At 37.6% G+C, this 25,631-nt stretch overlaps 1 protein-coding gene across 4 annotated transcripts in view; it reads right to left on the reverse strand.

Moving 5' to 3' along the window:
• Positions 1-25,631, reverse strand: part of LOC124721548 — a 70,574-nt gene that overhangs the window by 14,069 nt on the left and 30,874 nt on the right. For 3 of the 4 annotated variants that reach the window (XM_047246580.1, XM_047246578.1, XM_047246577.1), the window contains exons 3-4: positions 18,518-18,807; positions 9,740-9,888 (exon numbers count right to left, since the gene is read on the reverse strand). In XM_047246580.1, coding sequence (XP_047102536.1) covers positions 9,740-9,888; positions 18,518-18,807 — 439 coding nt within the window. The remainder of the gene's footprint in view (positions 1-9,739; positions 9,889-18,517; positions 18,808-25,631) is intronic. The other variant, XM_047246579.1, reaches the window with a different exon arrangement.

Consider the following 25,631-nt stretch of genomic DNA (forward strand, 5'->3'; position numbering starts at 1 on the left):
GTAGTCAGCAGCACAATTCCACTTGGGCCATCTGAGCATGCCAGACACTATGCTGCAAACTAGCACTAACTGTCCCCTTTCATTCCAAATTTCACAGGGGCTGTCTTAAATCTGCACAAGATACTACAACAAGACTGACTTTTACCATAGTCCGAAGGTTTATGATCAAAAAGTTTTACTTTGGTGAAGTACAGCACTAAACATTCATGACACATCACACTCAATTCACTGAAACTCTCACCCTAAGTTAAAAGATTTCAACATATTGTGATACTACTTCTGACAAAAAACATGCAGTCTCTTAAAAGAGGACGCATTAAGTACATCATTATCAGCCACATCCCCTAGCAAAACAGTAACAGTGCACAATAAGAACTACAGAAGATTGGAGTGAATGGAAGTGACATTTTTCCACCAACATTGCCTTAAAAAAAATAATATATTTTTAAAAAAGCCTTTACTGATTCAGTAAGCAAACTTGTGACTGAAGTGTGTCTGGCAAACTGTTAACATTTGTTTTCATCTTCACAATTTAAACAGCTTTTCTTGTATTAATAAGGTAAGTGACTACATAACTGGTCTAATCAGGTAAGTGACTACATAATTGGTCAGAGGTCTCTTTTCATTATGAACTGCATTTACAGGAAGCATATATGAAAAGAAATAATCTTTCTTTATACAATATTCAATAAACGTGAAAATGATGAAGGGGATCATTTTTACAAGGCAATCGAGAAAGGTGAAAGTGAAAATTTAAGAGGAGTTAGTGGAACAAGCTGATAACTTCAGTTACTTAGAATCCATAACAACCAGTAACACAACATGTAATCGAGAAATAAACACAAGAATAACTATTGGAAACGTAATGTTATGGCACAGAGGGGAACATTTTCTATGGCCAATAAAATGAACAAATACAAAATATTAGCGAGATGTCTGCATGGAGTGTTGGTTGCCCAGAATGGCAGTATGGTGCCAAAACACGAACACTGCAATAGAGGAAGGTGAAATGGTTAGAAGTTTTTGAAATATATATTTGGAGAATAACAGAAGGTGTGAAATGGACAGATTATATTAGGAAATGTTCGAAAGGGAAATGCGAAAAGACAAATATTCGAAACAATAAAGAGGACGGAAAAAATTGGCTAGGACAGGAGGCAACATCTAGATAAATGCATTGTACACAGCAGCAAAAAGAGCGACAGAAAACCGGAAGGAATGGAGGATGTTTAACTTGCTGTGATGGACTTTTCTTAAGGCCAAAACAAACAAACATCAACAAACTTGGGGAAAAATTTCAGATTAGAAGTGAGTTCAATGCTAAATTCCTCTCATTATTTGGTTATAATTTTTAAACTGATGTAAATGTTTAAACCAATATTAGCACAGGTATTAAAAAGATGAATGAATAAAAAGTAGTAAAATAGTAAATAATATATATATAACACATTTGCTTTCCATAAATAATCTTCACTATTTGGATGTAGTTTAAAGAATATAAATATACGGAGATTGTTCTTCAGACTGTACAATGAATGACCTATGAGGACTGCAACAACTGTGGACAACTATGCCTGCCACTTTTTTGATGCAGGTACCTAGCAGTGAGATACTTTTACACCACAAACAGCCTACTGCAAAGCTGGGGGTCCTGGCATGATCTGGCTATGTCATTAAATGTCTTTTAGACTAGCCAATCAGACCATAACAAGTATAATACAAAGATATAACTTCGAAGATGCCCAATAATAAATAACAATATACCTATCCTGGAATATCACGTAATCAAGAACAGAGGAAACAAAAACCAAAATATTTATTATAATCTTATTCACCGAGTCAAACTGTGCGACTGTAATAAATGTGTACCATGAGAAATAAATTGCCAATGCTCGATAAATTACAGGTAGCTTTATAAAATAATGACAGCTAACGTTTCATTACTTCACGATACAAAAAAAAGCATTTTAACGCTATGCCATCCAGCAACAACACAGTGGTGCCGTCCGCAAAATAGCGGTCAATGGCCAGCAACACCATGGTGGTGTCGTGTGCATAGTATCACTCAGTGGCCACCAACACCACAGTGGTGTCGTGAGCATAGTCTCACACAGTGGCAGGCGATAGCACTTTAGTATCTTTTGCATTCTGTTGCCATTTTGTTTAGGTAACAGTAACTTACACACAACAAGTTTCTCATTTTTATAAGTACTTGTGCCCTTTCATCATGGCAGGTTAAAGAGACGATAAGATTATTTATGATGGACGCACAGATGTCTTGTCCGACATTCCGGACAACTTGGTCGACTGGGAAGAAGACATTGGATATCAAAAAATGAAAGTGAAGCAGAATCATTGGAAGATAGTGGAATATGTCCAAGAAGAATTTAGCGACGTCTACGGCTGCCAACTGATTTGGATGAATCAGACGAGGAAGACAGTGCACAGTGGTCAGACTTCGATTTACCGAGGACCAGTAATAAATTTGGAAGATCTCCGGGTCCAATCATATTTCCCAAAGATACACAGAGTGTCAAGGATATTGTAGACTTATATACTGGGAACAATCTATTCGAATATATTAGCAATGAAACCAACAAGTACTACAGTCAGAATTGCAACAGAAGGAAACTGGATACATAAAATGCCCAATTTGTCAACTTTACAGGACCCAAACATAGAAAATGGTTTTGGCTTGCTATCCTTATGGGAATTGTAAAAAAAGCAAGGCTCGATGAATACTTGTCAATGAATCTGTTGATAGATACACCGATATTTCACAAAACGATGTCCCGCAACTGATTCAGACAAATATTATCATTTTTACATTTTTCCGACAACAACAATAAACCGGATAATGCCAACCAGCTTTTCAAAGTGTAATTTGTAATTGATTATTTTTCCAAAAAGTTTATAGAAACATTTAATCCAAGTCAAAACATCTCAACTGATGAAGGAATGATACCGTGGCATGGACTGTTAAATTTTAAAGTTCACAATCCGTCAAAAATTACAAAATATGGCATACTCATTCAGATGCTGGGCGATTCGGGTATGGGATAGATTTCCTCATTGAAGATACATTCTGGTGCTGGACAGCCTTTAGCAAAAATAGTGATGGAACTATTGACACCTTCTTATGGAAATTGGCATCACCTCTTCATGGATAATTATTATAACAGTGTAGAATTTGCAGAGAAGTTACTTGAAATGAAAATTTGAGTTCATGGAACAATACGGCAAAATAGAGGAATTCCGGAAAAATTAAAGTGCACAAAAGTCAATGTGTTTGAAGCTTGTCATCAACGGAAATGTGAAGTACTTGCACAGGTATAAGGAGCTTAGAAAACTAAAATGACACAAATGATCTCTACAATACATAATGCCACTTTGACTGACACCCAAAGAAAATGTACAACACCAATTACACAATTAAAAAACCTGAAAGTGTATTAGGCTACAACAAATACATGAAAGGAGTGGATCAGGCAGACCAACATTTGAGTTATTATCCTATATACAGAAAAACAATAAAATGGTCAAAAAAGGTTTGCATGTACCTCTTTAATTGCGCATACATACATATCAGTATTTCAATACAGAAAACAAGAGTCTCCGATTTCATGATTTTTTATTGAAAGGGTCTGGTTCGTGGATAGAAGACAATGTACCTGCTTCTCATCAAAACTTGGAGGTTGCCTCTACATCACATACATGTCATGATCCGGTTGACAGACTTTCCTGTCACATAAAGCAACACCAACTAATACTTATTTCCAAAACGAATAAACAAAAACGAAGAAACTGCCATGTATGTTCCAAAAACAAAAAAAGAAAAACAACAAACTTAATGTGTAAGTCTTGTGGAGTTGCGTTACATCTTGGAGACTGTTTTGCTGCATATCATATGAAAGAGAAATCTAAGTACCAAAGACAATGCAAATAAACAAATACATGAAACACACAAATTTTGTATTTATTTACGCATGTGTATCTTCAAAATTTCATGAAAGTAGGGAAACAGGGTTGAGAACTTTGAGAACTAACGATGTGATTAGTAAAACTTAACAATTTATAATCTCCTGATAATGTCAAGAATGGCCAGCACCAAGCCAAGTAATCTGAATTAGCGCTGCCAGTGCCAAGAGAATAAATGTGTACGAGACATGCGGATGGCAAAGTGTTGAGTATTTGTCTTTATGCATGTAGTTCAAGCGACAGCCTATATTTTCCCTTCATTTCAGAAACATTTAGATGTTTACTTTTAATCTATCCATAAATATCAAAATCATAATGGAATTCAGAAAAACTATTTGAAAGAAGTGCCTGCTCTCAGTTTTCAAGCAATAAAATACGATATGCTACACATACACATCCAGTGAAAAAATTGGACACAAGAACACTTGCAGGCAACACACTAAATGTAAACATGGCACAAATCTTTTACATTGTACAACATTTACATATAAAAATTAATAATATCTCGCCTAGCACTTAGCTTTGCACGGCGGTCAGGATAGCTTACTAACTTAAGTAGGCCGAGTCCAGCGGGACTAGTGGTTGGGCAATCCCACAGTAGAAAGCCCCAGTCACACAGCTTACTTTTCCTGTGTCTGTGGAGAGAGTGAGCTGTGTTAAAGCGGTAAGCACTGAGTCAATAGTGTATATCTCTTCAGTGCTTTTGAGTTGGTGTGTGTAAAACATAGTAGACAAAAAATTAGTCACCTCCCTGGAGACACAATGCTAATACCATATAATAATGCCTGTGGCCTGAAGAATGGCCTCAATTTCGTAAGGAACAGAACCTACAAATAGAGTCTACAGGTATCTTCTGGTATGCCATATTCAGCTGAAACCACTCTGAGGATTACATCCCACAGAGCTACCAGATTATGGGGATCTTGTCTGTTATGTTTCAACTGCAGTTACAAATTGTTACTGGCACACTCTACGGGATTAACGTCTGGCGATTTGGCAGGCCAGTTGAAGTACAATAGTGTGCCCAAGTGTTCGTCAGGCCAGGAACGTGTGCATGTGGGCCTGTGAATGTGGCTGTTGTCTTCCTGGAAGACAAGAGTGTCTACAACATATTCATTTTTAAGATGTACAGGAAAAAGTGACACTTGGTCACCAAAATGTTGAAATAAACATCCTGCTTGATTTTCATAGTAATCTGAATGAATACATCCAAGATACAATATGCAAAACATCCCCAATGACACAGAACCACCCCAGACTGATGTACACCCTCTACACTGTGCAGCTTAAATACCTCACTGTGTCATCTGTGCACTCGATGCCTTTCGAAAAGATCCAAAATCGGTAATCAGTGGAACACACTGCACACTTCCAGTCACCTACTGTCCAGTTTCTATGTTTCTTGGGCCAATGAAAGATATCCGGCTTGATGTACTACTGTGACCAATGATGTTTTGCAAGGTGCCAAAATTGCATGCGGTTCCCTTTGTAATTTTCACTCAAACTGGTCAAGATGGATCTGCATTCACCAACACCAGCAATTTGTTGGGTTTGAAACTGTCACTGACAAAGTGTGACACTCATCTCCACTCCCTGTTGGTTGTTATATTTTCACAACCACTGTTCTTATGCCACTTTACATGGCTGCGAAAGGCACACCACTATGTAGACATGTTAGAGTGTCCAGGATGACACACCAACAAGGACAATTTCATTCACGGTGTAGTTATGGGTAGTCCAAACACGATAGCTCTTTTCTACCATTCTGTCATGTCTCCAAGTCAATTCATCATACTTTGCTGATTCTGTACAACTAACTGGCACGTACACACCACTTCACTGTCATGACTGACTTCAGCAATGGAGGGTCACATGAACACCTAGTGCCAATCCTACAGCACTCCAATGCACCCTGTCAGCTTGTTTATGGAGGTGACTAATATTTTGTCTGATGAGCTCATTTTACCAGTCATTCCACTTAAAAACGTGCTAGTGTACATAATAGCAGGAAGTTCAGTTCATAACTGATAACTGAAAACAAGTTAGAAACAACATTTTCAGAAATATGAACTTCTGATAATTGTTGCACTGAGAGATGCTTCTCAACATTGAAGAAGATGAACATTTTAAGAAACAAAGTAATTGACAGTGGCTTGAATATCTTAACAGTGCTTTCCATACAAAAGGAATGCAAATCTTATTTCAATGAAATGGTTACTGACTAGTTTCCTTCAAGGGATACAGGAGAATGGAGTTTGTGTACAATAATTGCATAAAGGTATATTCCTCTGTCAGGTGAAAATGGCATGGATATTATTTTAGGTTAATTTATTTTACTTGTAATTATATTTTCTAGAAAAATTGTGTGTGTTTCATATGGATGGCATTTTCATATGCAGGTATTTTTAAATTTCGATGTAAACCCACAGCTGTAGTAGTCACAAGCCACCACTGTGTCACAGTATTTTCAGCTTAGCTCTGAGATAGAGCTGTAATAAAAATTTTAATGTAACTCTTTTCTGCTCCTACCATGTGTATGGGAAGAATCATTTATATCATCCACACTGTACATTTCAGCATTACTATTTCATCAAAATTTTATACACGGATCGGCTGCTTGTATATTCATATACACCATATCTTCCTTGTCTCGTCACAATTCTCACAATCTGATAACGATTCATATTCCTCTTACACATGATATTTCTCAATGAAAAACAAAAATATTAAATGATGTGGTGTTTCCACTCCTACATATTTTTTCAACCAGATGGAAGGCATGGTGCAAGTTAGTTTTCATCTCTTTGCCCATAAGAAGAAACTCAGTAATGTTGTTCTGAACAGAAATTTACAAACTTTCAAATTCAGACAGCAAACAAAACTATCTAAGAACTGTGAGTATATAAACTGTCTTCAAAGAAGAAGAAGAAGAAGAAGGAACTACAATACTTTAAAATATCATTGTACCAGAAATGAGATATCTGTGATGTGAATGAAGAAAGAGGAAAAGAAAGAATTATTTGTTCGGTTTTCATTAAAGATGCTTGGGTTTGCTAACACAGAGTAGGTAACAATGTACCTACTTTCTTCCCTAAAGTAATGCACTACTTGTTTCATTTTTGAGCATAGCAGCTAATCAGCTATTTTAAGTCTAATTGGAGTACACATAAATCCTTTTCCCTCCTCTTTTCAACACATCCTATTTTCCTCAATCCTCTTCACCTGTCTGTCACATAAATGAAAGATCATTTATCATAAACTAATCTTTACTATTTCAGCACCTTTTGGAAACGCTGTCATTGGTATCTCACCTGTGCATCAAGCCGTTATGAAGCACTGCTAACATTAAGTATATCACAATACTGAAACAGATGTATAAAGCATACAGCAGTCATGTGAATGAATTAGCTGTCTGCTAAGTGTAAGCCATGATTTAATCTCTAACCTAACCAAAATATATCTGCTTTACTTGTAACAATCAATGGGCCTTTTATTATAAAATCTTATGTCTAACATAACAATACTGATAATCTGATACTGCTCTTAGGTTCCACTTGAACCTACAACTTGAAACCAGAATTTTCTTTTAATTCGCTCCACACCCCATAACCTCTGATTATCTGCAAAGATAAAGGACAAAGAAGAAGAAATAAGTTCCTAGGGCTGCATTTACCTTTTATTTCTGTCTTTCAAACATAAAGAGCTGGCCATGTTAATTGTTTTATGGTAAATACTGAATGTAATAAACAAGTTTCATGTCTATTCCCACTTTTCCCTTCTTACAACAGCTCATACATTCTTAACGGTGTCTGAAGTGCAAAGATTCCTCGCACCTTGAATCTCTGTGAGCAAACAAACTAGACAAATGTTTTTCATGACCTTTTACCCTGCATTCCACCAGTTTATAAGGTGCAGCAATCTTACTGAGCACTGAAGAAAATGAAAGAAGGAATGTCGTTCCTCATACTTTTTTCTTTAAAAAAGAATGAAGGTAATGTATGTTTCAGCTTACCATCAACTTTCTCACTATTTTGATGCTAATGGACAAACATATCATATAAATGTGCATCCCATACAACTAGTTAAAGGCTTTACAAATTTTATATTCTTCAATAAATCAATGATGAACATAAAATTTATTTCGATGTGGAGCATGAAACTGCTTTCAATGATTGTTACTTGCACATGACTGCCTCAAATATATGGAAAAAGAGTGTCCCAAATGATTGGAAAGTGTCTCATGCTATTCCTGTTTTCAAGAAGAGTTGCAGGACAGATGCATAGGTTACAGGCCTCAAACATTAATATTTCCTAACTTCTAGAAATCTGTTGCACCATTTCTGCATTTAGCCAAGTAAAGCAAGCAAGAGCTTATGAAATGTAAATAAGTACGCTACTGAAATTAAAGTAGCCTTTAGCATACCTCAAATAATATGAAAGTCCAATTTTATTATTGATGTACATAAAAATATAGTACATGAGATTGGTAGCTTTCCGAGTTTTTTTGTGACATACAAAACAACATGCAGATAATGGTTTCTCGTTAAACGGCAATGTAACAATTTGTGCACACCAATAAGCGTGTCACTGCAATATAAGGTGAAGACATAAAAGACTGACTGCAGTAAGTAGTACGACAAGTTACAAAAATGAAACCTTGGACAAGCACACATGAAACTTCACTTCACAATGACGACAGCAGAAACACAAATAATGTAAATACTGACACATTCACTGCAGAATGAAATCAAGATTATTTATATACATCTGTGGGAATACGTCAGTTATGAACAAATGATATATGAATAATAATATCAGGTACGAAGAAGTCAGTACAACATCTGACACGATAAGTTATGACAGTAACAAGCATCTACAATAATTTTTCAATCGGTAGATAATTAGTCTCCATAAAACAAAATAGTATGACTCACTACCATCGTAACTTGAAGGTATACTATTTCCCTGGACATCTGAGTGTTCTGAAAATATCACACACCAGTTTAACAAAGGTGGGTACAAACAAAGTGTTTTACTGCTGTGGAGAGAAAAAGGGGGGGGGGGGTTAGTGCTGCATTAGAATAACTGATTAGCACAGTTATTTTGGTGATGCAAAAGAAAAGCACAAAACATAAGTAGTTCACAAGAAGCGTCTCACTCACCTGGCCACAGCTAGCATATGCTGTTTCCTTCTCTTACATTTTTTCGTACTGTTACACACTTTTAAGGCTTTAGGAGAATAGATAGAATAGTTTTTGAATGACAGCACTATTCAAAATATTACCAAAAGTGTGAAATACTAGAAGCACAAAGGCACAACTCACTTGCATTAACAGTCCACAACGCAAGTATGATAAATAATTTATGCATAAGAAAGTATTACTTGAGAAGGAATGGCAGAATAACAGTATTATTGCAAATAAGCAAATTGACATTGATTTCTTACAAATGGTGTGCAATATAATACAAAATTGTCCTTCCTGTTAGAGGTATTTCCTAGCTGTTAACACCTGATGATATGCGTTTCAGGAACTATCAAAATCAGCTACTTATTTTCCAAATCAGCCTAGTACTGACATCAGAAGTTTAAAGCTGTAAAGAAAAATACAAACTGCACAAGTCTTTTATTAATTAAAATTTGCCAACTAAAGTAAATTCAGTATTTCCTGCTTCATAAAACAATATGACAACTGAAAATAAGTCACTGGGCAGCAAACTAGTACTTTTCGAACAGGCCAATTTAAATGGAAGAACATCTTACCATGCCAATGAATAAGTGACTTTATGAGCTCACAACCATCTAGTTTGTCATTATTGTCTGCATCATGCATTTTGAAATAGTGAAACTGAAGTTCCTGTTCAGTCATTTTGCTTGTATCTATTGGAACTTCCATGTGTTCCTGTATGTGGCTGCAACAAGGAAATATACCCATTAATTATTTGACAGGTACAGTAAAGTAAGACAGATATTCCTTAACTTTCTCGACAGGTTAAAATTTCACACTAGACTGGAACTAGTTTCAGTCTCTGAATTTCTAATTAACTAAGCTGCTTTACAGGCCACCAAAGAATACAACACTGACTGATTAATACTTTAAAATCAGCCACAAACCTTGGTGTTATGGCTTTCACTTTCAGAGGAGGTCTTTTGTATAATTCTGCAGGCCTGACACACTTGGGACACAAAAAGACTGGCTCCATTACAGCCTAAAATTACTTTCAGGACAAAGTGCAATCAGTTAGTTAACTATAATAATCGAATATACTGTGTGAAATGAAGAAAAAATACACCAAGTGAAGGTAATGACTCACTCAACATTGAGCAGTTGACTGGCAAATAAACAAGATTGAAAATACAGCTAAGCTTACTTAGAGCTAACTAATAACACTGGAAACAATGCCAATTTTATAAATAACTGGACACAAGGATAAACAGTACTGAACTGACAACATGAGGGGATGTAACAGCATCACCAATGCAAGATAATTATACAATAGCAAATCTCCCATCCACATTTTTGAGGTGTGCTACACGTTGTCCTCCTATCGTTTCAAGTGTATACAATATACTGTCTCGCTACTAACAACCTGATATTGGGACCACTCAAGAGGGAAGTACTGCGTAGTGATGAAAACTAACCCTGTCACAAAGCAGGTGTACTATCTGATCAAAACTATCTGGACACCTTACGTAATGTGAAACTGACTGCTAGGTGTCAAGAGAGGCACACCCACCAGTCTTGTGGAAATCCAATGGAAGGGGTTTGGATTTGGCAAATGCCTGAGAACAGTACCTATTATTACATGTAGTGCAGTAGTGAAGTACAGAGAAAACAGTGTTACAACACAAGGATGTTTTTGATGGTTAGGGCATGGTCCCCTATTGTGCTTAGAGGAAGTGCTAAACGCAGAAGGATATGAACAAATTTTATAGCACAGTGTTCTGCATACAGCAGAGGAACAATTCAGAGACTACGACTGTTTGTATCACAGCATGACAATGCAACCTGCCATAAATCAACATCTGCAAGGCAATGATTTGTGAACAATAACGTTCCTGACATGCAATGGCTGGTCCAGAGACATGACCTGAACCCAAAAGAACACCTTTGGGATGAGTCAGAATGTTGAATTTGCTCCAGATCCAAGCATCCAACATTACTAACTTCCTTGGTTTCAGGTCTTGAGGAGGAATGGGCTGCCATGCCTCCACACACATTCAAATACCTCACTGAAAGTGTACAGAGTTCATGCTGTCATAAAGGTGAAGTGTGGGCACACCCCATATTAATGTCCATTACTTGGTGTCTGGATACTTTTGATCAGATAGTGTACATTTACTATATTAAAAAAAAAGTAATTTTGTATAGAGGTGCATCTACCCATCTTCACTGAATCGAGTTCCAGTTATCTATTTTAGTTCAGTTGCCCCTGCCCATCTCATATACTCTGTTCATAATACATCACCCAGCAATGGAGACAGAGAACTTACTCATGAAATTTACATCCTGTTCTTTAAAGCTTTGGATTTTGAGTGTCTCTTGTGTTCTTTAATGCTTTTAATTACACAACCAGTACTGAATGACACAATTTTTAAATTCAATAAAGGAACCTAATGTAACACTCTCATTTTCTTGCAGAGGTATTACACATGTTGGCATTAAAACACGGTGAGAATAAGGTAAGAGGTGGCAAATTTCTAAGTTTCAAATACAATTTGAGGAGTAAAATAACATTTAACTGAGGATGCCAATGTTCATCTATAATATAAGTTGTTGAGACAGTAAGTGCAAATGGAAAGCAACAAAACAAGACTCTTTGAGTTTATATCTGTAGTGAAACTAGAAAAATGATGTACCTTTCATGAATGTACACACATACTGAGGTAGCTAAAACACGCCATCCCAAATACACCCAAAATGAGAAAATATGTCAAAGGTTCTCACTAACTGATAACAGAAAAGTGGCCAATTTTCTTACTTAGGCAAATCATTTTAATAACTACCATTGCAAAATTATGACACTGACTTAAAAAACAGGAGTTATATACCGTCTTATGTTGCATCGGAAACAGACTTTGGAGAGGATGTCAATGAGATAACAAGTAGAACAAAATCAAATTGTAACATGTTAACAGTGACCCAAACCACTGTCCTGCTGTCAGAAGAACAAATATCTAAAATCTTTTCCACTCCATTGGCTGGCTGATACAGCAACTGTTACAAACTCACACAGGTTTTTGACGAATGCTTATTTTCAGATGACTACATAATCTGGTGATGCCCCAAAAGAGTGAAATGCATTATTAAATAATCATTATTTTGCAACCAAGACTGTTTTCTTTTTGAAAGAACAAATATCTGTCCTACTGAACCAAATGTATGAAAACACATAACTCAAGTATAGAATGTGAGTTGACCTGCAAAATTCAAGCCTATCAGTCTGCGTTTTTCTATGGTTGGTTGGTTGGCTGGTTGGTTCGGGGGAGGGGACCGAACAGTGATGTCATTGGTCCCACCAGATTAGGGATGAATGGAAAAGGAAGTCAGCTGTGTCCTTTCACAGGAACCATCATGGCATTTACCTGAAGCAATTTAGGGAAAACTTGGAAAACCTAAATCAGGATGGCTGGATGCAGGTTTCAGCTGTCATCCTCTTGAATGTGAGTCAAGTGTGCTAACCATTGCACCACCTTGGGTGGCTATTCTGACAGGAAAAATGAAATGGAATCATTATTTGTCTGTTTCAATTTGATTTCAGTAGTGAATTTTCTATCTTGCCTGCAGAACAATAGCATGAACTTGACTGATAACAGTTTTATTGACAGTTTTTCAGGTTAAAACAATCTGTATCCAGTTTTTAATGAACTAACTGATCACGATACACAGTTAATGAAAATAAATAGTGTAACACCTTACAGCTCTGAGGCACATTCATACAAAGCAGTGAAGTTTATTAATGAGACCAAGATACAATGGTTTACGAATAAGTTGAGGTGATATGGGATGAGGTATAAACAAAAATAGCTGTGGAATTCAATACATTCAAATTGTGTGTCATTATTTGAAAGTAGCTTTCCTAAAAAGTTATCCAGAAATGTTATTAAAAAGGAAAAGGACAAGTAAGCCATTGATAACTACTGCGAAAATGAAAATTTATATGGGCACCAGAACAAGTGTCAAGATCCAATGTTACCTGCATTCTTAAAAAGTGTAATATTTTAAGGAAAAGCATTAAAATGTTTAGAAACATGCACCTCCTGACAGAAATTAATAATGCAGATAAGATTAAAATCATATGGGACATTGTGAAATGAGATATATGACAACCCATCCATGGCACAGCAAATCATCACAAAGAAAATGGGTGACAAATTTTCATCTAATTTCCTTACTGATACCCTTTTCCAAAATATTCAAAAAAATAATAACATACTCAAGAATAGTTTCACACATAAGAAGAAATGATTTACTTAGAATATCAAAGTTTGGATTCCACAAGGGTTGCTCAGCTGAGAATTCTACTAATATATTCACTCACATAATTTTAAAATTCTTAAATACAACAATATTGCCAGTTGGAATTTTTTGCTATCTTTGCTAGTCATTTGATTGCCTAGATCAAGTTAATCCCTTAGAAAACTGATGGCTTTATGAACAATTGATTTGAATCCTGCTTAACAAAACAAATGCAAAAAGTTGTGGTAAAATATACAAACAATGTTGAAAGGAGAGAACATTTTAGTGACTGGGGAAAAATAAAAAGAGGGAGGTCCCACAGGGTACCCTTTCACGTGTGTGTGTCTATCCCCAGTCACTAAAATGTTCTCTCCTTTCAACATTGTTTGTATATTTTACCGCAACTTTATATATATATATATATATATATATATATATATATATATATATATATATATATATATATATATATATATATATATATATATATATATAAAGTTCAGCAAATTTTGCTCTTCGTATAACTGTTAGTCTTTGAAGCCTACGAATGAGTGACATTATACTGAGTGCACTATCCGAAAACTACCTCGAGCAATTAAACAGATAACCAACTCGTGGAGATAACATCTTGGACCTAATGATAACAGACAGACCTGAACTTTTCGACTCTGTAAGCGCAGAAGAGGGAATTAGTGATCATAAGGCTGTTGAAGCATCCCTGAATATGGAAGTAAATAGGAATATAAAAAAGGGAGGAAATTTATCTGTTTAGCAAGAGTAATAGGAGGCAGATTTCAGACTACCTAACAGAACAAAATGAAAATTTCTGTTCCGACACTGACACTGTTGCGTGTTTATGGAAAAAGTTCAAGGCAATCGTAAAATGCGTTATAGACAGGTAAGTGCCAAGTAAAACTGTGAGGGACGGGAAAAACCCACCATGGTTCAACAACAAAGTTAGGAAACTACTGCGAAAGCAAAGAGAGCTTCACTGCAAATTTAAACGCAGTCAAAACCTCTCAGACAAACAGAAGCTAAACAATGTCAAAGTTAGCGTCAGGAGGGCTATGCGTGAAGCGTTCAGTGAGTTTGAAAGTAAAACATTATGTACCAACTTGACAGAAAATCCTAGGAAGTTCTGGTCTTACGTTAAATCAGTAAGTGGATCGAAACAGCATATCCAGACACTCTGGGATGATAATGGCATTGAAACAGAGGTTGACACACGTAAAGCTGAAATACTAAACATCTTTTTCCAAAGCTGTTTCACAGAGGAAGACCGCTCTGCAGTCCCTTCTCTAAATCCTCGCATGAACAAAAAAACTTGCTGACATCGAAATAAGTGTCCAAGGAATAGAAAAGCAACTGAAATCACTCAACAGAGGAAAGTCCACTGGACCTGACGGGATACCAATTTGATTCTACACAGAGTACACGAATGAACTTGCCCCCCTTCTAACAGCCGTGTGCCACAAGTCTCCAGAGGAACAGAAGGTTCCAAATTATTGGAAAAGAGCACAGGTAGTTCCAGTTTTCAAGAAGGGTCGTCGAGCAGATGCACAAAACTATAGGCCTATACTTCTGACATCAATCTGTTGTAGAATTTTAGAACATGTTTTTTGCTCGCGTATCATGTCTGGAAACATCCCCCAGGCTGTGGCTAAAGTGCTAGTTCTGCAAGGTTCGCAGGAGAGCTTCTGTAAAGTTTGGAAGGTAGGAGACGAGGTACTGGCGGAAGTAAAGCTGTGAGGACGGGGCGTGAGTCATGCTTGGGTAGCTCAGTTGATAGAGCACTTGCCCGCGAAAGGCAAAGGTCCCGAGTTCGAGTCTCGGCCCGGCACACAGTTTTAATCTGCCAGGAATTTCAAATCATCCTATGTTTTAAGCAAGCTTCTGATTAATGCTGCAATGTCTTCCTGAATAACCGAACCATCTTCTATTTCAGGAGGGCCTCCCATAGGGCCTGTAGGGGTTCTGAATGGTGCTGACAGGTCTTTCTTCCCAGTCAATCCCATTAATGCTCGAAAGGATTCAAAACAGAGCTTTGGACAGTTCAAGCCATAGCATGAATCTCTGCCTCATCCAATAACTCCTGCACAATTCTCACAACATGTGGGCACGCACTGCCAAACATTAGCATACAGTCATCACCAATAAATAAAGTGAAAGGCACGACATCCTCCAAAAGGATATCCTCCACATACTGATATGCTGTAAGGCTTCCATGCTCCACAAAGAGCAAATCTGTCCTTCCAGGCATACTCACTGCTGCTCACCACCAGAGAACCATGCTGAAAAGGTGCCCTGGATGAGAATAAGCAAGAGGAAAACCTTTCCAGGTTTTCTCCAGATTCTCTCTTTACCATCAGGTGACTGCAGGCCAAAACATGACCAATCAATGGACATTTGCTCTGATTGTTGTACTCTCCAGCAGTGATATTCCCTAATGAGATGTAGCTGAGCTGTGCAATGCTCTCCGACAAGTTCTGCACCTGTAGCAGGCCTTCTGGATTGAAGACTGACTTCTTCTAGCCTTCTTCAGTTGATTCCCTCACTGACATTGACTCCCTTCAGCTGTGTGGAGTATGTTTTGTGCTTCGGTGGTGGTGGTGGTGGTGGTGGTGGTGGTGGTGGTGGTGCTGCTGCTGCTGCTGCTGTGACAGCTGAGGAGAAATTTAAGTTGCTAGAAGTGATCATCTCTTACCAATGTTGCTCTTCTTGGGCCCAATTTTGGTTTCCTGGCATTACGTCCAGTTTCTCTGTATCTTCTTACAGTTCTGGTAATCATGGAAGATGTAGTTCTCAACATTTTGGCTATATAATGCACGTTGCAACCACCTTCAACCAAAGCAACAGCTTTTGCAGCATCTTTAGATTTTACTGGCATGTTTACTCCAGCAAGCTCATTATAGGATCTTTATGTGATTATTGTAAACACATGTGACTGAAATGAGAACAGTACAAAGTACAACAATAAGTGCTACATGAGCAGGAAAACATTACTGACTCATGTCCATTGATGTGTTTTTCAGGTTGCGCAGGAGAAAATGATTAAGACTGGTGCAAAAAACAATTGACAGTTCATTGTTCACTTGCAGAGCAACACATCAATAATGTACCAATACCGCATACCCCTTAAAATATATGATAAAATTACACTTCATTTATTATATGTTGAATTTTTCGTGCCAGTTAGTTTTTGTGGTGTCCACTCATGATCATCTTGGAGGTACCTCTTTAAGGCGTTTGGCACTTCACCTGCACCACCACAATATGCACAGGGTGTTTTACAATTACAGGCTTCTATGTGTTGTAGAGGGGATAATTGTGTTATGTCCAGCAACGTACCATTTGGGTGTAAGATAAGTTTGAAAATTGTATCACTTCCAAATCTCCCCCTTCACGGTATGCACACAGCAGTGCAACAAGCTCTGACCTGTGTGCTCTACAGCAGTTGCTTCACACGGCAACACTCCTGTTCATTGCACAAAGTCTATCTGTGATGCATGATTTCATACACACGGCCCAAAAACCCTCATGCACATCCATTGAGCACCATAGTCAACCCTCCTAGCTGTGAATGTACCATTTTCTCACATCATTTGTTGTAGTCAGGCGAAACTGGTACATGATGGACTGAGACAATTCAGAAAATGTTCTCGATACATGCACTGTGCAGATCTACCATTACATACCATACTGTGAAACAGGAGATTTGAAATTGATCCAATCTTTAAATTTATTTTATATTCTAATGATACATTTCTGGACATGGCTTTCTTATCGAGACTTAATCAACAAAATCCCCGCTACAATCCCTTGAAGCCTGTAACAGGAATTGTGAAACACTCTGTATATTCACTAATTAAATTTATCATAAATGATCTTCCATGATTTCAGAATAGCAGTGTCCATAGCTACAACACTAGAGGAAAAAATGATCTCTATTACCCATTTTTAAACATGCCCGTGGCTCTGAAAGGAAATATGCAGCAACAAAAACTTAACATTTGCCCAATAAAATAAATTGTCTAAGAGACAGTAAAGCACGTTCTAAATGTAACCTAAAACCTTTTTTCTGGACAACTTCTCCAAGACTATGGATGAATTTTTATTTTAAAAGTGTCAGTGTGTAAGGAAAAAAACTAGTTTTTAAGTTTAGTTGCACGAGTACGACTGAAAAATAAAATGTTCATTACTTTTAAAATTAATCGTGTATACATATCCTGTAAACTGACTTGCTCTGCATAATTTTGATAAGAATTGCTCTATGGAACATGTAACTAACTAACTTTTAACTAACTAACACAAAATGGCCTGCATACTCATCAGACTTAACATCTCTGGACTGTGAGAGAAATTAAAACAAGAAGTCTACATTTCAAATAAGTGAACTGACATGTCTCCTGTACAGCAGACATATGCTCTGAAATTCTGCACCTTAAACACATTTCACGTTACAAAGAAAAACAAATGACTTGCAAAGACATGAACTGGTGAGAAACATGGGCATGTATTAGTGCTCAAGGTCAACAGTCTGAGCATTTGATATTAAAGTTATAATAATAAACATGTGAACCACACCTGAGTTATGTATCTATTTACTTTTGGGACAGGAGGGGAGATATTTGTGGGACCACTTCTCCTGACAGTAGGACAGCAGTTTGTGGCACTACGATCTCGTTACTATTTGGTCAAGTTCCACACACGTTATGTCACCGACGAGAACTTCATACACTCCTTCCAATGCCACAGAAAAAGTATTTAGTTCATTTTTTAAAGTAGATATAAAATTTAAAAATTACTTGTGTACACCAGAAAATTTTCCCAAGTGCCCACAACAACGTAGCCCAAACTGCACACTGATATATTTGCTAATTGCAGATACATTTTGAATGGCTTGGCTATGATGGTTCACCCATTAGACCTTTCTTTGCTCAGCATGTCAACTAGTATTTGCAGACTCTGGTTCACCTCAGAAATGACAGTTATAACCAAATCATTTACTCAGAGCACATATGAAGTATTAATATGAGCAAACATCTATTTCATTCTCAAATTGTTTCCACATAATTTCTTACTCTTTCTCATGAGCAATGTTAGCAGCATTCAGAATCTGCTGATGCTGCACAGGCACTCCCTGTTGGACTGGCACCCCTTGCTGGACCGGTACCCCCTGTTGCACAGGCACACCCTGTTGGACTGGTACACCCTGTTGCACAGGCACACCCTGCTGTACAGGCACACCCTGCTGTACAGGCACACCCTGCTGCATGGGCACACCCTGCTGCATGGGCACACCCTGCTGCATGGGCACACCCTGCTGCATGGGCACACCCTGCTGGACAGGCACATGGACTTGGCCTGGTACCTGTGCATAAACTCTCATTTTAGTATAAGTTTTAATAACTCATCTGACAAGAAACCGTATATTTATATTTAAGAATAGGGAGGTACAGTAGATTCAACTAAACAACACATTCAGTAACTTGGAAAATGAAGATTACACAGAAAGAGTCAGAAAGGGCACTTGTGTAACACAGGTTTAACACAGAAGATGATGCAGTTGTAAAGAGAGTGAAATACAATATCTCACATGGGATGAAGCAACTATTATAGAAAAGAGGAGTGTTTCAAGGATACAATAACAAGAATACTCAGAATTAAACAAAGCTATTTGGTAATGCCTTACAGAGCATGAAATATGCTAAAACAAAAATTTGGTTCAAGAAACAATTCAAAAGAATATAAGCATGGAGGAGCAATAACAAAAGGTAGTAAATGAAACAGTAGCTAACAAGAGAGATAAAATTGCACAATAATTAAAAGCCTCAAAAAATGTTGTCCTCCACAGTGACATTCTCAGATAAATGTTTCACGGATTTTGTGTGTAATCTCAAATTTTCAACAGTTTCCTCTGTCATTATCACCAGAAGTTATCTATAGGGGACTGTTGATCTTAGATGTTAAGTCCCATAGTGCTCAGAGCCATAAGTTATCTATAAGCTGCTTGGTATTTAATCCAGTTGGCAGGAAATATGTCACAGAGACCTCGCAGAGTCACAGAACTTCCATATGACGAAAGAGTTTATGTTGATGTCTATGACTGAGGAACATTAGTAATGATGCCTAGTTTGTTAGAATGTGAATGTGGCTATAAAGATTATTAGTCAGTTCTCACACAAAATTTTGTTATTGGCTAAACCGGCTTTGAATCACTCAGTATTTTCAATAGACCATAATGCTTCTTGGCTGATGGCTGCATCAGAACCATAGGTGTGAGCATCTCCTCAAGGGTCCTACAATGTTTTGAGGCAGCCATCAGCCACGAAGAATTATATGAGGGCAAATCAGAAAATCTTTCCCCAACTTTTTTTGCCAAATTACAGCTGTAAATGTGAAATCAACATATCCATTTCCACCAGTCGACCTTTGAGGGACTGTCCTGGCCTTATCTGCTGATGACTTAGCGGCATGGCACTGCTGTACATTGTTGAAGATGGTGGTTGTGTTTCACACATCCACAGCGTATGAGCAATGAAGGGCAATTTGTTTTCTATGGAGCAAGGATGAAGACCCATCGACATTCACAGGGAAATGTAGCCCGCATATGGAGAAAAGTGTATTGCTTTGAGAAGTGTGAGGTGGTCGCGTTGTGAGTTCGCAAAAGTCTGTGACAACTTGCATGACAATGAGTGCTCAGAGATGATTGATGATATTTCCCACATGGATGCAATGGTGAAAGCGGATTAGTTTGTGTGCCTCAAAGACTTCATGAGTCACTGCAGAGAGGTTCAGTATTTAAACCAGGACACTGGCGTAAAGTCTGGTGATCAGGAACTTCACGCACCACTTCTCCTCCCTTTCTAGCCAAATACTGGCAGTGAAAATTTTTTCCATCACCAGTATTCTAACCAGCTTATCCCAGGTCATGCATCACTGCACAAGCATGCTTTAGTGACCTCGGCCATGGAGGCAGGATGCAGGTTTGCCTGTGTCAAAAACTTCCATCCATTTCATCTGTCGAGAAAGTGATGTTAACTGTATTCTGAGGTTGCCATGGAATGCTGCTGCTGGATTACATGCCACTAGATGCAACCATCAATTCTGACAGTTATTGATCAACATTGTTGCATCTGCAGGCTGCCATCAGGAAGTAGTTCTGAGGGATTTTCAATGTGGGCAACGGGGTTATGGTTCACAGCAATGTGAGGCCATATGCAACAATCAGAACGGCCAAAAAGCTTCAGTTATTTCACTGATAAAGTCTCGACCATCCACCAAGCAGTCCAAACCATGCCCCTAGTGATTTCCATATATCTGGTACGTTGAAAAAGTTATTGGCAGGACAGCAATTAACATGCAATGAAAAAGGCAAGACAACAATCCAATGGTGGTTCCACATTCAGCTGAAAGGGCTCTACTACAGGGGCAACTATCTGAACTGGTGTACAGCTATGTGAAATCATAGTGTTAAATAATTTCCTGCATGTACCTTATTTTGGCTAACAAGAATAGGGGAAAGACTTTCTGATTTGCCCTCACAGTAGGACACTTTAAGACTTCTGGCACAGCCATCAACCAAGAAGCATTATAGGCTACTGAAAATACTAAATAAGTCAAAACCAGTATACCCAATAACAAAATTTGTGTAAGCATTGATGGATAACCTTTATAGTTACATTTAATGAGATCACTGATGTTCTCTGCCAGCAATGTGGTAAATACGAACAGATAGTGGATAATTCAGCTTATTTCTCTGTAGCCCCTAAAAATATAGCCACTATCCTGATTAACATGAAAAAACATATGATCTTGTTTGACGAAACAGAAATCTTAGCCCATGCATCTACTTACTCTGGAGTCTGTCAAAGAAGCCACCGAGATCAGAATGTGCAACAACAGCTATCTGTCAAAATCAGTATCGCTACCAATGTTATCCCAACACAGGCATTGACAACCTTTGGTAGCAACAGGAGTTCTGTGACTTTCATGACATATTCTGGCCAAATACATAAAATACTACTCAACCCAGGACAACTAATGACAATGACACAGGAGAACTCACACAAAGCTTTAAATCAGATATGGCAAGAAATATGTGAAGCATTTATCCAATTCCGAAATATTCTGAAATACTCTGTGTAGTTCAACAGGTGAAACAGAAACACATGTAGTCAATAATGATAACAATGAGTATTCAGAAGTAATACCAGATGGAGTTTATACAGCTATACAGTGTATGATGATGATGAAGAAGAAGAAGAAGAAGAAGAAGAAACTCTGATCAACTGAATATAAAAAGAATAACATTTTAACTACATACTTAGGAATTATTATTATGAACAACTTAAATCAAAAAGAACACACAGAAAATGATGTGGGAAAGGTGAACCAAAGATTGCATTTTATTGGCAGAACACTTAGCAGATGCAACAGGTCTACTAAATAGACTGACTGCACAATGCTTGTCCGTCATCTTTAGAAGTACTGTAGTGCAGTGTGGGATCTTTATGAGGTAGGATTAATGGAGTACATCAAGAATATTAAAACAAGGGCAGCACATTTTCTATTATCATGAAATTGGAGAGAGTGTGTCATGGACATGATACAGGACTTTGGGTGGACATCATTAAAACAAAGCCATTTTTTATTGCAGAGGGAGCTTCTCACAAAATTTCATTCACCAACATTTTCCTTCGAATGCAAAAATATTTTGTTGACACCAACCTACATAGGGAGAAATGATTTCATAATGAAATAAGGGAAATCTGAGCTTGCATGGAAAGGTAAAGACATTGGTTTTTTCCACATGCTGTTCGAGAGTGAAATAATAGAGAATTATCATTAAGGTGGTTTGATGAACTCTCTGCCAGGCACTTAAATGTGGTTGACATAGTATCCATGTAGGTGTCGATGAATCAAGCAAAGAAACAAACTGGCTTTAGGCACGGATCCAGCTCAATTGATCACTTACAAGTCAAGAATGAAACTACAGAACAGAGCATTCAGTATGAATTAGACATTTGTTCAGGAGTTACAGATTTCAGTTTCAATAAAATCTGTAGTAGCAGCCACTGTTTAACAAAGAATTCACTCCGTCTAGTTTAGTACACTGAAAAATGTAAATGTCAATCCCACACCTTCAACTAGACTTTATCACAATAGTGAGAATTCAGAAATAAAACAGGTGTCCTGCATGGAGAGTACATAGCACCAAAACTATTCTCAGCTGTCCTAAAGGGAGTTTTCTGATCCTTAGGTTGAGGAAGTTAAAGAAAGAGTTAATGTTAGTTGCACATGTCTGACCCACACTTGCTCTGTGGATGACATTGTACTGCTTGTCTCTAGTGCAGATAAACATCAACAAAGTAATGTAATGATACAAAAAAGCAAGTATGAAAGCAGGCTAGAAAATAAATTATAATTTCAACTGTGGCCAGTGCATTCACTTTGTTCACACAAGGATATAATAATAGTAGTAGTACTAATAATAATAATACTATCACATCCACAGTTTGATAGTTGCTTCCCCCAGATTTTTACAAGGATAGCAGTTTTCAGCTACACACATATACATTGTTTCCTAGTGTCATCTACCCATTACCCGTTACATCAGCACTCATCTCTTGGAATCCAGCAAAGAATTCCCTTGGTCCACCTATGAGCCAATTGCATGGCCATATGTCCTCCTTAACACCATTTCATTTCATATAAAATTATTCTTCGACACCACTTAGTTCCCTGATCAATTCATTTGTTTGCCTGTCTCTGTTAATAATTGTCAACATGTTCCTCTTCACTGTTCATGGAGTATCATTCAGTCATTGCCTTACTAGGGTACATCAGAAGAGCTAATACACACTAAAATTTATGTTTCAGATACAATAGAAGCCTACTTTTGAAATTCATATTTTACACTGCCAGTCACTAAAATTGCAACACGTGAAGACAGCATTCAACAAATGGCAAATTGGCATGAAATGTAGCACATACTTGGGTATACAAATTATCAGCATTTCAGCCCAACTGCACAAAAGTGGCATGGGTAACACCAGATATATACTGTGTATAAAAATGATCCAGTCACATTAATTTGACCACCACCTAAGTTCAATACAGATGCGCAGTAAGCACTCACAGATAGCAGCACTAGCAATGAAGGGTATATATAGTGTCAAGGGGGGACACAAAACAGTGCAGTCATCGCAATGCAGAAATGGAGAGAATTATCTGACATCTGTAAGGGTATGATCATTGACTTTTGGCGCATTGGTAGAAGCATTTCTGAAACAGCTAAGTTTGTACACTGTTTGCGTGCCACTGTGGTTTAAGTGTACAGTGCACGGCGAAATGGTGCTATCCCAAACTGGTGCCAAGGGAACTGTTGCACAACAGGCCATGAAAGACAGGGATGAACGATAGCTGTGGAGATGTATATGGGTGAACAGACACGCAACTGTTAAACAACTGACCACCCAGATGAACTAAGGAGCTACCAACAGTGTCTCCTCAAAATATATTCAGTGAACATTGCTGCATGTGGACCTCCACAGCAGGCAAGTGGTTCATGTACACACGTTAACTACTGTTCATATGTGACAAGTCTGTAATTTGCACACCAGTACCATAACTGGATGTCCACTGACTCATGACAGGTTGGTTTCAAATGGATCATATTTTATGTGCTATCGGACATACAGCCACTGGCATGTACCACATAAAAGTCTGCAACCCTGCAACACTCATCAGAATGGTTCAGGCATTTTGTGGCTGTCCCTAGGCGATCACACCATTCTGCAAGTATGCATCAATCCTTGAGGACCATGTCCACCCCTACATGCTGTTTGCTTTTCCTCAGCATGATGGCATCCACCAGCAAAATAATGCAATGTGTCACACAGCTCACAGTGTACATGTGTGGTTCAAAGGCACCACCTGGCCTCCAAACTCCCCATATTTACACCTAATCGAGAATCTGTGGGACCACATCAATAGGGCTGTTCGTGCCAAGGATCTTCAACTGGGATTAGATTAGATTAGATTAGATTAGATTAGATTTACTTTCATTCCAATTGATCCGTAGTGAGGAGGTCCTCCTGGATGTGGAACATGTCAGAAAAACAACAATACATGACAAATATTTACAACTAAAACAAATAAGCTAATGTACCATTCCACAGGTCCCAAGTGGAATGATCGTCATTTTTAATGAACACTAAGAGTCATTTTACAAATACTAATGCACTGAATTTAAAATAAAAAACGTTTTTTATTTATTTATAAGGTAATAAACATGTAATACAACTACTGTAATACTTATTTACAATGAACACATTACTGCACTGAAATGGTGCAGAAGTTAGATTATACTTACACACACACACACACACACACACACACACACACACACACACACACACACACACACACACACACAAATTTTCAGTGAACACATTACTGCACTGAAATTGTGCAGAAGTTATGTTGTACTTATATACAAATCAGTTGGTTTTACTAAGAAATTCATCAATGGAGTAGAAGGAGTTGGCCACCAATAAATCCTTTAGGCTTCTCTTAAACTGAATTTCATTGGTTGTTAAGCTTTTTATGGCTGCTGGCAAGTTATTGAAAATGTGTGTTCCTGAATAATGCACACCTTTTTGTACAAGACTAAGTGACTTTAAATTCTTGTGAAGATTATTCTTATTTCTAGTATTGATTCCATGAATTGAGCTGTTGGTTTGAAAAAGTGATATATTTTTAATGACAAATTTCATTAAGGAATAAATATACTGGGAAGCTGTAGTTAGTATCCCTAGTTCCCTAAACAGGCTTCTGCAGGATGTTCTTGAGTTCACACCACATAAAATTCTTACTGCACGTTTTTGTGCCCGGAAAACTTTAGCTTGGCTTGATGAATTACCCCAAAAAATAATCCCATATGACATTATGGAATGAAAGTAAGCATAGTATGCCAGCTTTTTCATTTTTATATCCCCTACGTCTGACAAAATTCGCATTGCAAACAGAGATTTGTTAAGACGCTTCAGCAGTTCTGTGGTGTGCTCCTCCCAATTGAATTTATTATCAAGCTGTAATCCCAAGAATTTAACACTGTCCACTTCTTCTATCTTCTTGTCATCATATGTTAGACATATACTCTTGGGACACCCCTTACAAGTTCTGAACTGC

This window comes from Schistocerca piceifrons, chromosome X (assembly GCF_021461385.2).
Source record: "Schistocerca piceifrons isolate TAMUIC-IGC-003096 chromosome X, iqSchPice1.1, whole genome shotgun sequence".
Taxonomy (NCBI): domain Eukaryota; kingdom Metazoa; phylum Arthropoda; class Insecta; order Orthoptera; family Acrididae; genus Schistocerca; species Schistocerca piceifrons.